At 43.7% G+C, this 16,858-nt stretch overlaps 1 protein-coding gene across 5 annotated transcripts in view; it reads right to left on the reverse strand.

The window, feature by feature from the left end:
• DYNC1I1 (dynein cytoplasmic 1 intermediate chain 1) overlaps positions 1 to 16,858 on the reverse strand; it is a 463,207-nt gene that overhangs the window by 159,953 nt on the left and 286,396 nt on the right. For all 5 annotated transcript variants that reach the window (XM_073582093.1, XM_073582090.1, XM_073582089.1 and 2 more), the window contains one exon: positions 103 to 249. In XM_073582093.1, coding sequence (XP_073438194.1) covers positions 103 to 249 — 147 coding nt within the window. The remainder of the gene's footprint in view (positions 1 to 102; positions 250 to 16,858) is intronic.

A 16,858-nucleotide genomic window follows, 5' to 3' on the forward strand; every position in this document is an offset into this window, starting at 1 on the left:
AAGTGATAATTTATACAGCAGGGTGATGTATAATCCAGCAATGGTGTGATATGCATATGATAAATATCAAAATGGAGTGTTGGGACAATATAAGGAGCTCACCGTGTGCGCTGCAGCAGAAAGCGGTGTCCTCTGAACTGGAGTCCTTCTGTGGCTGCGGTTATCCCATAGTACTATCTGTCCAGAGTATGTCCCACCAATCACCAGATTTGGATGAAAACGAGCAAAGCAGACTGACATTACCGAGGACTGCAAAACAAAAAGGAAAAGGCTTAAAAGGGATGTCCTATAAACAATATATATCATATAGAAGATACATGTATGATCCTTAGGGGAATTACCCCTGAGATTCCCAGTAATCCAGAACACAGTTGCCTCACAGTTCCCTGCAAGAAATGTTACTGAGCATGTGCGACCTCTGCTTCATTAACTGTCTAGACGATTGGTGGCTGCACATAGAATCATAGAATCATAGAATCGTAGAGTTGGAAGGGACCTCCTGGGCCATCTGGTCCAACCCCCTGCTCAAAGCAGGATTCGCTAAATCATCCCAGTCAGATGTCTGTCCAGCCTCTGTTTGAAGACTTCCATTGAAGGAGAACTCACCACTTCTCGTGGCAGCCTGTTCCACTCATTGATCACTCTAACTGTCAAAAAGTTTTTTCTAATATCTAATCTGTGTCTCCTCCGCTTCAGTTTCATCCCATTGCTTCTAGTCTTTCCTTGTGCAAATGAGAATAAAGTTGATCCTTCTACAATGTGACAGCCCTTTAGATATTTGTAGACAGCTATTAAGTCTCCTCTCAGTCTTCTCTTTTGCAAACTAAACATTCCCAAATCCTGCAACCTTTCCTCATAAGACAGGGTTTGCAGACCGGTCACCATTCTGGTCGCTCTTTTCTGAACTTGCTCCAGTTTGTTGATGTCTTTTTTAAAATGTGGTGCCCAAAACTGGACACAATATTCCAGATGAGGTCTGACCAAAGAGGAGTAGAGGGAAATAATGACTTCACGTGATCTAGACTGTATGCTTCTGTTAATACATCCTAGAATTGCATTTGCCTTTTTTGCTGCTGCATCACACTGTTGACTCATATTCAGTCTGTGATCTATTAGTATACCCAAGTCTTTTTCACATGTGCTGTCACTTAGCCCTATTCCTCCCATTCTGTATATGCTTTTTTCATTTTTATTGCCCAGATGTAGTACTTTGCATTTCTCCCTGTTAAAAATCATTCTGTTAGTTGCTGCCCACTTCTCCAGTTTATTTAAATCTTTTTGAATCCTCTCTCTCTCTTCTCTTGTATTAGCTATCCGTCCTAGCTTTGTGTCATCAGCAAATTTAATCAGATTACCCTCAATTCCTTCATCTAAATCGTTGATAAAGATGTTGAACAATACAGGGCCCAGGACAGAGCCCTGTGGTACCCCACTTGAGACATTCTTCCAACTGGATGTGCAGCCATTTACGACCACTCTTTGGGTCCGATCACTAAGCCAGTTATGAATCCACCTAACAGTTGCCTTGTCCATTCCATACTTAGTCATTTTTTCAATAAGGATTTTATGAGAGACTTTGTCAAATGCTTTGCTGAAGTCAAGATATACTATATCTACAGCATTTCCTTGATCCACCCAATCAGTGATACCGTCATAGAAGGAAATTAAGTTAGTCTGACATGACTTATTAGTTACAAACCCATGCTGACTCTGTTTAATCACTTCATTCTTATCCAGGTATTGACATACATGTTGTTTAATAATTTGTTCAAAGATCTTTCCTGGTATAGAAGTCAGACTCACCGGCCTATAGTTGCCTGGGTCCACCTTCTTCCCCTTTTTGAAGATAGGAACAACATTTGCTCTTCTCCAGACTTCTGGCACTTCTCCTGTTCTCCAAGAATTTTCAAAGATTATGGAGAGGGGTTCAAAAATTTCTTCTGCTATCTCCTTCAGTACTCTGGGGTGTAATTCATCTGGTCCTGGAGACTTGAATTCATTTAGGTTAGCTAAGTGTTTCCTTACTATCTTTCTGTTTATAGATATCCTGGATTCTTCTATTCCCTTAATAGGACAGTGAATAACAGTTGATGTTACATTTCCTTTCTCAGAGAAAACAGATGCAAAATAGGAATTTAAAAGTTCAGCCTTCTCAACATCCTGTCTTACCATTTCATCATTTTCATCCTGTAAAAATCCTATAGCATCTTTGACTTTTCTTTTACTTTTGACATATCCCCAAAATCCTTTATTATTGCTTTTGACATCTCTTGCAAGCCTCAATTCATTTTCAGCTTTAGCTAATCTGATTTGTGCCCTGCAAGTTCTGCAAACAGCATTATATTCTTCTTTAGATATGCCTCCCTCTTTCCATTTTATAAACATGTTTTTCTTCCTTTTTAGCATGTGCTTAAGTTCTGTGTTCATCCATCCTGGTTTCCTTAAATGCTTCCTATTCTTCCCTCTTTTTGGAATTGTTAACAACTGTGCTTTGAGAATTTCATTTTTCAAGATTTCCCATCCTTCCTGGACATTTTTGTCTTTAAGGATATCCAGCCATTGGATCCCTCCAATTCTCTTTCTGAAACCCTTAAAATCTGCCTTTCTGAAATCTAACCTTGACGTCTGAGTCTTCACAGGTCTTCCGCCTCTAGTTATCCAAAATTCTAAAATAGCATGGTCGCTACCTCCTAGGGTCCCAGCCACTTTTACCTCCTCAACCATTTCCTCCCTGTTTATAAGGATTAGATCCAAGGTAGCAGTTCCCCTTGTTTTCTCCCCTACCTTTTGGAAGATAAAGTTGTCAGCAAGAGAGGATAAGAATTTCCTTGACCTGTTAGTTTTGCCTGAGAGAGATTTCCAACAAATGTCTGGATAGTTGAAATCTCCCATGACAACTATGTCATATTTTTTGGAGAACTTGGCCATTTGATGCATAAAGAGTTCATCCATATCTTCAGCTTGCACAGGCGGCATATCTTCAGCATGCTCACTAATGCTCTGTTAATGGACTTTGGAAGCCCCGTTCTTAGGATCAGTGATGATTCTCAGCATTCAGACTCCCAGCATTCATACATTCATCATCTACAGTCATGGCCGAAAGTCTTGGAACCCTTAACCCTGCTGTTCTGTTCGTTTCCACTATACACTTGTACTGCTCCGGTCATTTTTGACCGGACCTATTAAAATGCTGTTTTAACTACTTAAAAAATTTTTTTTTGAATACTTGCTGCATTATTATACTATATGTGAACATGGTTGGTCATTAAAAAAAAAATACGTAAAAAACTCAATTTTTTTATTTATTTTGTGTTTATAAAGGTTACAAGGGCTTATTGAATTCTGCACAGAAATTACAAATTTGAGCTTAACTAACTAAAACAACTACTACTACTACTATAACAACTATAACTAACTATAACTAAAATTAACTATAGTATAAAATGCGTCAAACTTTTTGGAAAAAAATAGTAAAAATAATAAAAAAAATTAAAAAAAAACAACAACTGACAACTGAATTTATTTATTTTTAGAGGAAAAGCAGGGTAAATAACATACAGAGAAAAAAAATTGCACAGAACTGTACTGAAAGCCAATGCGTATGGTTTGTGCTGAAAGCATGTGTAAATCTGCACCTAAAGCAACTGTTTACTTCATAAACAATAGTAGATGCAATAAGTAGTCTCAAAACTAATTATAACTCATTTGTTTTACTCAAAAAATGGGCTGAAATTAGCATAAAATGCTATTCGGTCATTTTTGACCGGAACAGTACAAGTGTAAAAAAAATGTGGCGCAAAAACTAAACAAAAAAAAAAAAAGTACCCTTAGAAAGAACCCCTCAAATTAGGAAAATAGAAGTAACCACAAGTTTCAGAACCGCATAATGAATTTTTTAAAAAATATCAAAGTTCAAAAACGGTCATTTTTGACCGAACAGAACAGCAGGGTTAAAATTGTTCCACAAAATAAAGTATTTTTCCCAGAAAATTATTGAAATTACACATGTTTTGTTAGACACATGGTTATTTCCTTTTGTGTGTATTGGAACAACAGAAAAAAAGAACAGGCAAAAAAAAGGCAAATTGGACATAATTATGGGACAACTGCTTTAAGGTTCCGTTTTGAATAGATAGAGGTATTGGCAAAGTTACTGTAAACTTGGAGGCAATAAGACTAAAGCTCTAGTTTAGAAGAAATTGTCCAGTCAGAGCTCCCTATATAAACTAAACTTACATTAAAAGAGTAGAAGAGGCAAGGAGGTAACAAACACAAAAATAAGGAAGTTAATAGCATAAAACTAGGAACCCCTGGCCATGATGAGGTGATTTGTCAGGGGATGTTTAGATGTTTAGGTCTGATCCATTTGTTCTCTATAAAAGAAGTTCTAAAAACATTTCAGATAAGTGCTTATTTATAGATTTTTTTCAGCCACCGACCATTTTCTGCTTTTATCTTGTGTTAGAGCGCCCTGGCAGCCATATCCTGTAGATCGAGGACACTAGCAGTCCCCAGTTTCCATTGCTCCTACATCTCTTATGTGTAATAACTGACCGGGACCACCAACCTCTATTGCTCTACCTGTCAGTGTTTCTGGGTGTTTCAACAGTTGCTCTCCCACCAACTACACTGCTAATAGGCTCGCAGGCAGCAGAATCTGTGACTACATCATTGGTAGGGAAAGGCAGCACTATCTGTGCATGCATAACTAATAAGGAGAGGCAGGGAGACAGTACTATTAGTAACTAGATTGAATACAGGAAAGTTTACAATATGAGTCTATATCATTTACAACGAGGCTGTAATATTGATACCTACATGATTCACAAAGAGAAACAAGGGGGAAGAACTATCTGTATATACATTATTTACACAAAAGAAATGCCATTTGTGACTACCTAATTTACAGGGAAAACCAGGGAGGCAGTACTATCTGTACCTACATCATTTGCCAGAAGGAAATACAATCTGGGACTACATAATTTACAAGGAGGCAGTACTATCTGTACCTACATCATTCACAGCAGGAAATGCCATCATATCCAAAAAGATACAGGAAGGATAGTATTATGTGTATATACATAATTTACAAGAAGGAAATACTATCTGTGACTACAACATTTACAGGAAGAGACAGGGAGGCAGTACTGTCTGTACCTACATCATATACAAGAAGGAAATACTATCTGTACCTTCATTATTTACAGGGAGAGACAAGACTTACATCATATAAAAGAAGGAAATACTATCTGTGACTACATCATTTACAGGGAGAGACAGGGAGGCAGTACTATCTGTACCTACATCATATACAAGAAGGAAATACTATCTGTACCTTCATTATTTACAGGGAGAGACAAGAAGGCAGTACTATCTGTACTTACATCATATAAAAGAAGGAAATACTATCTGTGACTACATCATTTACAGGGAGAGACAGGGAGGCAGTACTATCTGTACTTACATCATATAAAAGAAGGAAATACTATCTGTGACTACATCATTTACAGGGAGAGACAAGGAGGCAGTACTATCTGTACTCACATCAGATACAAGAGGGAAATACTATCTACACCAACATCATTTACAGGGAAAGACAGATAGGCAGCACCTAAGACACTTAGTCACTACTCACGGGCAAGCCATGAGACAGGGTAGTCAGGAGGTTCGAGGACAGAGACCAGGAGGGCTCGAAGTACAGAGGGGTAAGTCAAAGGTGTGGTCAGGAAACAGTTTGGGGTCAAATGCCAGAAGGGTATTTCAAAACCAAAGCCTACACCAAACGGATAGTCAGAGGCCAGTTCCAGGGTCAGTAACCTTAAGTCAGAGAGCGTCAAAAGCAGAAGGGGGAAACCACAAGAGACGTCACAAAAAATCCGGGGTCTGGCAACAGGGTCAGAGAAAAGAGACACAGAGCTAAGCAAACACATCCAGCTTAGGCAAAGCTACAACTGACAATGACTACTAACAGCTAGCCAGGTAAATACCTTGCAAATGATTAAAAACGGGAGGCACCTGAGGAAATGCCTGCAGACTAAACCATATAGAGCAGCAGAGCTTTCAATCAAACTGCTGACGGCACTGCACGCCACAGGATCAGATTGGATTACTTGACTGTCACTCACACAACCAGCAGTTCAGCACACTCTAGATCCCATACGGCAGCAGAGCTGTCACTCACAGCATTCCTAAACCACAGTCAGTTATGAAACAGTGACAGTACTGACATCATTTAAAAGAAGGAAATACTATCTCTACCTACATCATTTACAAAGAGAGACAGGGAGGCAGTACTATCTGTACCTACAATATTTACAGGAAGGGACATAGAAACAGTACCATCTGTACCTACATCATTTACAAGAAGGAAATACTATCTGTGACTACATCATTTACAAGGAGAGACAGGGAGGCAGTACTATCTGTACCTACATCATATGCTGAAACAGATAGGGTGACAGCATTATTATATGTACTTCTATAATTTACAGGGAGACTATACAACCTAAACCTTCATTATTTATAGGGTGAGAAAATATCTATACCTTCAACATTTACTAAGTGAAACAGGGAGGCAGTGCTATCTGTACCTACATCATTTACAGAGACACAGGGAGGCAGTACTATCTGTACCTACATCATTTGCTGGAACAGATAGGGAGACAGCATTATTATATGTACTTCTATAATTTACAGGGAGACTATACAGCCTGAATCTTCATCATTTACAGGGAGAGACAATATCTATACCTACATCATTTGCTAAGTGAAACAGGGAGGCAGTACTATCTGTACCTACATAATTCACAAAGAGAAACAGGGAGGCAGGACTATCTGTACCTACATCATTCACAAAGAGAAACAGGGAGGTAGGACTATCTGTACCTACATCTTTTACAGGGAGATGCAGGAAGGCAGTACTATATTGTTTAAATGCAAAGACAGGGAGGCAGTACTATCTGTGCTTACAAAATTATCAGGAAGGTAATGTTAATAGTATTTATTGTTTTGAGTGGCACTGTTAGAGCCCAGTACAGTATGTGAGGTGCTATAGCAGGGGGAGATCTCAATTTGCTATGGAGCCTATCCAATATTTCACACTCGTACACTTCATCTGATCCGCGTCCTCAGCTAATACATGTGTTGTAGTGTAGCCTTCGCTCGCCTCTATGTAGAATCCGTACGATGTAAATGTATCTTTTCCTTGTTCAGCATTTCTTTCATTCTGCAGACGTTGTTGAAGCCACTTGAGTTGTAAGTTAAGACGTGTTTTAGAAGATCCCCGCTAAGAAGCTTCTAATACGGAATGAGCACAGTCTGCCTTCCATCAGTATGCTATGCACTCCGCCATGGCGGCCCTCATAGAACACAGTGAAAACATTTGTAACCCAGCCCGGCCGTCATGTGGTCTTAATAGAGCCGTATCCTCACAGGGACTCCCAGGTCTAATTCCAGCAGACACACGTAAGTCTAATCTACCTTCAATGGTAATATCCTCGCTACCTGTGGTATAGGCTGGTATGCCCAAAGTCAGAGGAAAAAAGTCCCATTGAAGAATATATGAATCCTGCTGCTTCATGCCTTACGAAGCATAAAACTTCTTACCTATAACCAACTGCAGCTGCTACTGGCTCCCACATTGTTACCCATTAGTTGGAACTTTGGACAATCTTTTCAAACTCCAATTATTTAACCTCTGCCAAAAAGGATGTAATAAGAAATGCAACGTAGGTAGGTACACGTACAGAATGCAGAATGTGGCTGCGGACCACAGCATAGGTGTGGCATGTACAGTTGTCAAATTGGACAAGCAATATAGATGTGCAAAAACAGACACGATTGGAAAAGTTTGAAAAAAAAAACATTTTTTTCTCAATAGAGTTCAAACCTTTTCCAAAAATGAAATGACAAAATAAGAAATGCTTGTTGAGTATACAAACAAAAAGTCAGCACCTGCATCAAGACGCTCCATTGGTGTGGTGTGTACCGATGTAAAACTTGACTATTACGGTATATCAAGTATTCCAGAAAAAATAATTGTTTGTGACAGGCACACTTTGTGAGATAGACAGTTGCAGTTAAATGTCTCGATATTGGGGAATTTTCTTTTGCATTACTAAAAAACAATTAATCCTCTTTCACAATAAAGATTGCACAAGAAATGCACAAAGTCTGTAGTCGTTTATGACTAGCAAGCACAACGTCTCTGCCTGACACTGATTTCCACCTTTTTTTTTTGTGAATACAATTGTTCTGTATTGTTGCTGCTTTCTAATACATTAAGAATCAAAAAAATATGTAGTTGTAATTCAAATGCAGCAGGACAGATGCCAGCTCCATCATATCACTAATCAATCACACTGAGTCTGGCACTGCTGCTGTTGGCTCCTTTCCTATCTCTCCCCCTCTATTAATTGTAACTCTGTATTATTTGCAGACTAATTTACTCATTTTCTCCACTGCTGCAGTTATACAACACATTAGGGTTTTACGGCTTTCTGTTCCTATCTCTGTTACTGAGCTGTGAGTCTCTCTTCCTATTCTAACTCACCTTATAATGGCTGCTGCATTCCCTGCCTTGGCTTTTATACAGGCTATGATAGGGCCTCCTGATTGGCTGTGCTATATTATGTGATGTGAAATCTGTAAGGCATTATGGGAAAGCTGCACCTGAGCTCAAGTCAGTCTTCTGTGTCTGATCCAATTTTTGGGGCGATTTCTGCGAGTCGAATCGTAAATTGTTCTACTTTGCTGGCACTTGCTAATCTCCTACAATGTGATCTTCTCTAAGTACCTAGCTTTCCTAATGGTTCTAGCAATAGTGTAACTCATGCATTCATTAAATTTAGAATGCAGCTGCATAGTGTGTGTTCAAATGACAGTTTAGATACACTGGCTCAGCAAACAGTATCACAAATAATAGGCTTAGATACAGAAACTCAGAAAACAATGTGAAACATGTGAAGCTTAGACACAGCTGCATACAGCAGTATCATATAAGTAAGGATGGGTTCACAGGATCAGCATAGTGTATCTCACAAGCTTGGCTTAGGTACACTGTTAAAATACAATAAGAATAGTTTAATGCATGATAGGTTTAGATATGTAGCTCAGCAGATGACATCACAAATAATAGGCTTAGATGTTGTGGCTTTAGACAGTAACAAGCTTGCTAGGATTAGAAATACATCTCAGCAGACAGTATCATACATAATGGATTTAGATACCCAAGCTTAACAGGAAGAAACACACTTGTCTTAGTTAAACCAACTTAGCAGCACAGCATCCCACCGGACAGGCTAAGGCTCTGTTCACATCTGCAGCAGAGACTCTGTCATAAATCTGGCCAATAAATTCCAGACAAAATATTTTGTCGGTTGAGTAAAATGGTGGACATCATGATGGAAACCAGACAGACCCCACTATAGTCAATGGGGTCTGTCTGTAGCTGCTGGAGGAGGTTCTAGTTCCGTCATTAGTTTTCTATGCTTGGGAGCGTCCATAGACTTCAAAGCACTCTACTGACTCCAATTCAATCCATAGAAGTCTATGAGAATCCAATGATGAGCACCAGGCATCAGAAGTTGGACCCATTAAGGTACCAAAAGTTCTACCCACTAAGGCACTAGAGGTTGGACCCACTAAGGTACCAAAGAATGATTAATAATAATAATTATAATAAATTTTATTTCTATAGCGCCGACATATTCCGCAGCACTTTACATTTCAGAGGGGACTTGTACAGACAATAGACATTACAGCATAACAATAATCACATAGATCATAATAGATACCAAGAGGAGTGAGGGCCCTGCTCGCAAGCTTACAGTCTATAAGCAAAAAGGTAGACACGAAAGGTGGGTGGTAACAGTTGCCCTGATTGTATGGACCGGCCATAATGTTAAGTGTGTAACAGTACAGACACAGAGGACTAATGGATGCATAAAGCTTGTGGGAACATGATGCGGGGAACCTGGTTATGGTAAAACTTTTGGCTGTGCCACACAGGGATAGATTAGGTTAATGTGTTGAGGCGGTAGGCCAGTCTGAATAAATGCGTTTTCAGCTGACGCTTAAAATTGTGGGGATTGGGGACTAATCGTACTGACCTGGTAAGTGCATTCCAAAGAATTGGCACAGCACGTGTAAAGTCTTGAAGACGGGAGTGGGAGGTTCTGATTATTGAGGATGCTAACCTCAGGTCATCAGCAGAACGGATGGCACGGGTAGGTTGGTATACTGAAACAAGGGAGAAGATGTAGGGTGGTGCTGAGCCAGAGAGAGCTTTGTGGGTGAGGGTAATAAGTTTATACTGAATTCAGGAGTGGATGGGTAGCCAGTGTAATGACTGGCACAAGGTAGAGGCATCGGTGTAATGATTGGTGAGAAATAAGATCCTGGCTGCAGCATTCAAGACAGATTGGAGGGGGGAACCCACTAAGGTATCAAAGGTTGGACCCACTAAGGCACTAGAGATTGCACACACTAAGGCACTAGAGGTTGGACTCACTAAGGTTCTTGAGGTTGGACCCACTAAAGTACTAGATGTTGGACACGATAAGGAACTAGAGGTTGGACACACTAAGGAACTAGAGGTTGGACACACTAAGGAACTAGAGGTTGGACACACTAAGGTACTACATGCTGAACCCACCAAGGAACTAGAGGTTGGACCCACTAAGGTACCAGAGGTTGGACCCACTAAGGCACTAGAAGCTAGACACACTAAGATACCGTAATCTCTTCAGCTCCATCTAATGGAGAATGCAGAAAACCACAACTTTATCACTTAAAGGACTATTCCCATTTTGTACATTTATAGCATATTCTGGAGGTAGCCTAAAAAATGTATGATAATGAGACACGAAGGGGACACATTGCACACTAAAGTCAGAGGAGTGGCTTTCTCCATTCATTTCTATGAAAGCTCCAAAAATTGCAGCGTAAGCATCCAAACGTTCAAGATCTACAAATCCTAGAAATAAGTTGCAGACTATGTTGAGAGTTGAAGTTCTTCAATAGCCATTATGCCAATAAATGTCTTCTATGGCCAAGAAGCTGAGGGGCCCAAAGGGTCACTATGTCACATCGCATGGAAGACAAAAGATCCTGGGGTGAATGTCAGATTTTGGCCAGGAAGTTAGATCCATGCTTGAGGGTAAAGAAGAACATCCAGACATGAATTAGTTAAGTACAAAGTATTTTTTTTTGGAAGAAAAGATGCAATGCGACCCTATCTGGTTTCTGGTCTTCAGAAATGCTGTGGCTTTCTGGATGTGCCCCACAAACCACATGAAAGCGGCAGCATCAGGCGCAGCCGCACGGCTCTTCAATCGCCAGGAGCTGGATTGTTCCACTTAGAACTTCAAACCAGCGAGCTCTTGATACGTGGCCACAAATTACATTTATTTTATTGGAAAAGTACTGAGCCCTTCTTGTGCCTAACGTCTCCCTTCCGTCTCCCCGGCTTGTGATTTTTCTTCGATCTAGATTCTGTTATAATTATCAATTATCGATGCGATCAACCTAATAAGAATCAGCGGACCTTTAAAATTTACCCAACTTTCTAAGAGTCCTGACTCCTGAGTTCTTCAAATCAAATCTGACGATCCATGTAACAATTACTCAACCATTTTAATATTCCTACATTTTTGGAAAACCTTTATCACGGCCAATATGGCGACCTTTACAGTTTGCATACAGGTTGTCACGCCCATGAAACTCCACTATAGCCTCAACCTGTCAACTTTCCCAGGGGTCTTTCTAAGGGACGATCAATCTCGCCGTGAGAAGCACGGTCTGCAGCATTTTGTTCTATGGACACGCAATTATACGTCTATGACTAATAAAGGAGTATTCTAAGACAACGTACAAGAAACCTTCCGGAAAGCAGCTCCAACCGGACCTGTCAACTCCTGCATGAGAAGTCTGGAAGGTTTCCCTTATTCCGGGAGCCTCCTGAATGGTATGGGAGAGTTGGCAAGTTTGGTTCATGGCTGGCATCATTAAAAACACGCAGACCTCTTACATTCTAGTCTTAGATTTCCATCATTTTGATACGTCTACTGATTTCATTGGCGCCTTAATACAAATGTTGAACGTTATGGAAATCTCTACACAGTGCCAAAGGGGTACAAGTACCTTACTGAATACTACAGCCCCTTAAATTCTTGAGTTGTGTCCATGGGTCGCCCTCCCAGGGCTGTGGGATACTCGGTACCGGGCCGGTGTCAGGGGAATGTTTCACAGCAGCGGTGCCCTGGTCCGTGGCCCTAGGCGCCCAATATCAATGGCGGTGGTGTTATAGGTGTTAGAGTTTATTGGTATAGTTCGTGACGCCACCCATGGTATTTGGCAAGTGAGGTGTTAGACAACGCCGCATACAGATCCTCTGGGACTGATGGTGTGGTGCAGCAGAGATGGTATAGCTCCTCACAGGTGGAGCTGTAGTCCCAGGGCAGTGTAGTTGCAATGGATGAGGAGAGGCGCAGTATGGTATAGATGCTGGTACCCAGATGTAACGGTGCGGGAATAACTGGAGGACACCAGAGTATGAAAGGAGGTGGTGAAACTGATTTGGATGGGAGAAACCTGTCACCTGAACAGGTGGATTGCGTTTGGACATCCGGAATCTCTGAGTGGATATAAGGCAGCTGACACCCTGTAGGGTTGCTGGTGATTTCTCTGCTCTGAGCTCTGGCCTCCAGTTCAGTTCCTGTCTTCTAAAGCTAAGTTTTTGCTCTGTTATTGTTCCATGAGATTTTCTCTGATTTGCTTAGTTTTGTGTTCAGCCAGCCCCGCCTGGGCTTTGCTGAATTTCCATTTTTGTCCCTGATCGGTTAATTCTCTTTTGCTCTGTCTTCAGAATATATTGGAGTGCTGACATAGGGATTTTGAAGTCTAGTGACTTCAGGGTTGTTTTTCCTATCAGACGTGTTGGTACATTTTTGGTAGGATTTTTGCGGATTGCAGCCAGCATCTTTTCTGTCCTTTCCTATCTAGTTAGTTGGGCCCCATCGTTTGCTCTGCCTGTCTTTCTGTCTGTGTTTGTGTTTTCATCTGTTTTCACCGTCAATACATGTTGGGGGCTGTCTATTGCTTTGGGGTCTGCTCTGGGGCAGTTTAGATTTCCCCTTTCTTTCTTTAGGCTTATTTAGTTCTCTGGCTGTGACGAGGCGTCTAGGACCACCGTAGGAATGCTCCACGGCTACTGATAGTTGTTGTGAATAGGATCAGGGGTCTGCAATCCGCTAGCTACCAACCTCTCCGGCTTTCTGGACCTAGCTTGTATTTTTGTTTTTTCCTCCTCCGGTGACTCATTCATAACAGTAGTCATTGGCAATCCATAGGTACTCCTCTTCCCACGGTGTCAAACCAGAGATTTTGGATTTGGGCTGCCGAACTGGAGGTGATGTACAAGCAGCCTGCTTTTCTGGAACGGGTACCAGAGCAGCTTGAGGGGTACCAGTGGATGGAGGGGTAGCAGGCCGCTTCACATTATATCTCTCCAGAAGCTCCTCCGGAATGCGGTGGATATTCAGGGCGTACCACCCCCTGAGTCCCTCATGTCGGGTGAATGTGACATACTCCCCGGGTTGCAGGTTCCTCTCAGGATGCCCCCTCCTTGGTTGAAGAACAGGTCACCGATCTTCTTGGGGTCCGCAATGAATCTGAACCCCTTCTCTTGGTTCACGTTCAGAACCTGCCCCCAACCAAGTGCATCCCGGGGTCCGTAATGGTCGGCACGGGCCCTCTCCTTCCGGGCCAGATCCAGGCCCAACACAGCCTTCTTCCTCTGCTCCCTCTCCCAATACTCCGCTGCCAGTTTCTTCAGCATGGCTCGGCAGTGGGCCTCATTCTGCTCCTCCCAGGACCCACTTTCACCCTCGGCACCAGCATCCCGGTCCCAGACCAGGTCCAAGATGACCTGGCCAGCTGCTGCAGCTGCCGTACACCCCGAGGCCTCCCCAGGTAGAGGGACATCTGACATACCTGGGGCCTCCTGGCAGTGCGGCCTCGGCTCCGATGCAGACGATAATGGAGCGGATGGTGACTCTGGATCCGCAGGGGACTCTGTGGGGACCTGCGCAGCCGCGTCAGGTCCGGGCGGGGGCTCCGCTTCCATCCCCGGGTCCTCCGGTGACTTCTTCGGGCAAGCGGCACCTTGCCACACAGTCAGGGTAGACATGTATGTTAGCGCTGCCCAGGGACGGTCTAGTGTGGCAGCGGCAGGTACCGGTGGAGGGGGTACCGCTTGTGTAGGCCCCGTCGGGGCGCGCTGCCGGATCAGTCTTTCCAAGGCTTCCCGCCTCAGCTGTAGACGGGTTGTCAACTCAGCTATTTCAGCCTCTATTTGTTGTCGGACCATGTCGGAGCTCGGGTTGGAGCCTTCAGCCATGGCACCGGGGGTTTGCACTTCCCCGCGCTCCGCAGGCCTCCTTCCCTTGCTCTTGAAAATGGCTTTCTGGCGCTCTTCTCCTTGCTCCACCCTTCTGCTCGCCACTGGCTTTCTCTGCCCCTCCTTCCGGGGGCGGCATCTTCTTCCCGCGCCTCCATACCAAGCCAGTATACGTACCCCTCGGGGGGTGGGCCATGCATCTGTCATGTAATAATTCAGGCGGGGAAGGCCCAAGACTCTTCGCGGTCTTTTCTCAGGACCTCCCATCTCTCCACGCCCTTCTTCTCCGCGCCAGCGGCCATTTCTAATGTCCATTTCACAGTCTATTAAATTTGGTCTTCTGCACATTTTCAAAAATTGTAAATCCAAGGCACACAGAACCCGATGGCATTGGGCTTCATTATTCTGTTCGATGGTATCGGGTCTCATTATCCTGTTCGTGACGCCAAGTTGGGTCGCCCTCCCAGGGCTGTGGCGTACTCGGTACCAGGCCGGTGTCAGGGGAATGTGTCACAGCAGCGGTGACCCGGTCCGTGGCCCTGGGTGCCCAATATCAATGGCGGTGGTGTTATAGGTGTTAGAGTTTATTGGTATAGTTCGTGACACCACCCGTGGTATTTGGCAAGTGAGGTGTTAGCCAACGCCGCATACAGATCCTCTGGGACTGATGGTGTGGTGCAGCAGAGATGGTATAGCTCCCCACAGGTGGAGCTGTAGTCCCAGGGCAGTGTAGGTGCAATGGATGAGGAGGGGCGCAGTATGGTATAGATGCTGGTACCCAGATGTAACGGTGCAGGAATAACTGGAGGACACCAGAGTATGCGGTTCCAAAGCTTTACTCACTGTTTGCAGTTCACACAACTGCCTGCCTCCGTACCATGTTCTCCAGGTCAGGGCTCCAGCCAACCTCCAGGCAGGGCAGGATTCTCCCTTCCACACTCCGTCAATATGTACCTTCACTGAACGACTCCTCAAATGCGCCTTTAGGTGCGAAGCACTCCAGTACTTAGTTACCCTGGAATGCCTCTCTCTAGATGTTCCTAGTCTTTACTTGTATGACAGACAGCTGTAGCCTGATTCAGGGACTCCTCTCCTGAATCCCGGCTCTCTATCCGTTTCGCTGTTGTGTCCCAAGTCTATGGTGGGAGTAAGGCGTTAGCGGCTCACTACTCCTCCGGTGTCTGTTGCTGGATATAAAGATCCAATCAACCTCGGGGACCGGGCCCCGGCCTTTGCGCTGAGAACCTATAGGCAGGGTTCCTATCCAACCCACTCCTCCTCTCTGTTCTCCTTCTCCTTCGTTCCGATCTGTTATCTCTCTCTTATGGAATCTGTAGTCTTCAGTCTACGTCTCTTTCTCCTCTTCCTTCCCCGAGAAGCTCGTTCCACTAAGACCAGTCCTCAGTCTCTCCTGACTGACTGCCTTCCTCCGCCTTGAGCTCCTCTCAGGCTGACCTGCTGTCAGCCTGCTCTCTTCCTCAGACCCTCGTCTTGCTTCCTTCTCTGACCTCCTGTCAGACTGACCTCTCCAGGGTCTCCCCCCAGACTGCCCTGAAATCCTACACTTTCCCTCTCTTTTGTATCATCTAACTCCACCCGCCTCCCTCCCAGCACATCTCGTGTTACGAAGCAGGGTTCCACGAGGGGTGCTCTGCTAACCCCCAGCCTGAAGCTGTTAGGTGGCCCCACTGAACTATCGTGTGTGTGGAATGCAGGTGTGGAGTGTGGTTAGGAGTTCCCACCTTACCTGGATGGTGGGGCACTACACCTTAGGAGAAGGTGCAGTACCTCTGTGGCGACTGAAGCCTCAGGGGCGCCACATCCATATCTCCCAATGATGTCTATTAGAGATTAATGCAAGGGCAGGGACCTGTGGAAGCCATGGAGGTGAGTGTATTGGGGGGGGGAGAGAAGCTTTTGTGGCTACTTAAGAAAAAGAAGTAAGGCCATCTATGACCACTAAAGAAATGGGCAAAGCGGTGATGTGACTAATAGCGAATTGACAGAAGCCCTCCCGTGACTACTGGAGAAAGACAGTAAACCCTTCTAGGACCGAGACAAAACGGGAAAACTGTGCTGTGACTATCAAAGAATGGCGGCTCTGCTGTGACTACTGGACGTAGAGGGCTGGTAAGCTACTGGAGACAGGATGTTCCTAAGTGACTACATATCTGATTTCTAGTTCTTTCACTGCCCAGGAAGAAGGAAAGAATACTACATCTGGATGTGTGCACTAAAATAACCCAGCATCCTGGGACCCTCTGCTACCAATCCGACCTCCCAGGAAGCTCCCTGCAGCCTCCACCACTCTGAGGATGATAATATGGTTTATGTCTACGGGAGACACCTCCGCATCTGTCCCCATCAGCATCCTGTACTATCCCAAAGTTTAAGGTTAAGTTGTAATGTAGTGATATATGCTAAAGATGCAAATTCATCTAGTAAGTAAAAGAACTGACA

This window comes from Dendrobates tinctorius, unplaced genomic scaffold (assembly GCF_039654945.1).
Source record: "Dendrobates tinctorius isolate UK_male_01 unplaced genomic scaffold, ASM3965494v1 ptg000070l, whole genome shotgun sequence".
Taxonomy (NCBI): Eukaryota; Metazoa; Chordata; class Amphibia; order Anura; family Dendrobatidae; genus Dendrobates; species Dendrobates tinctorius.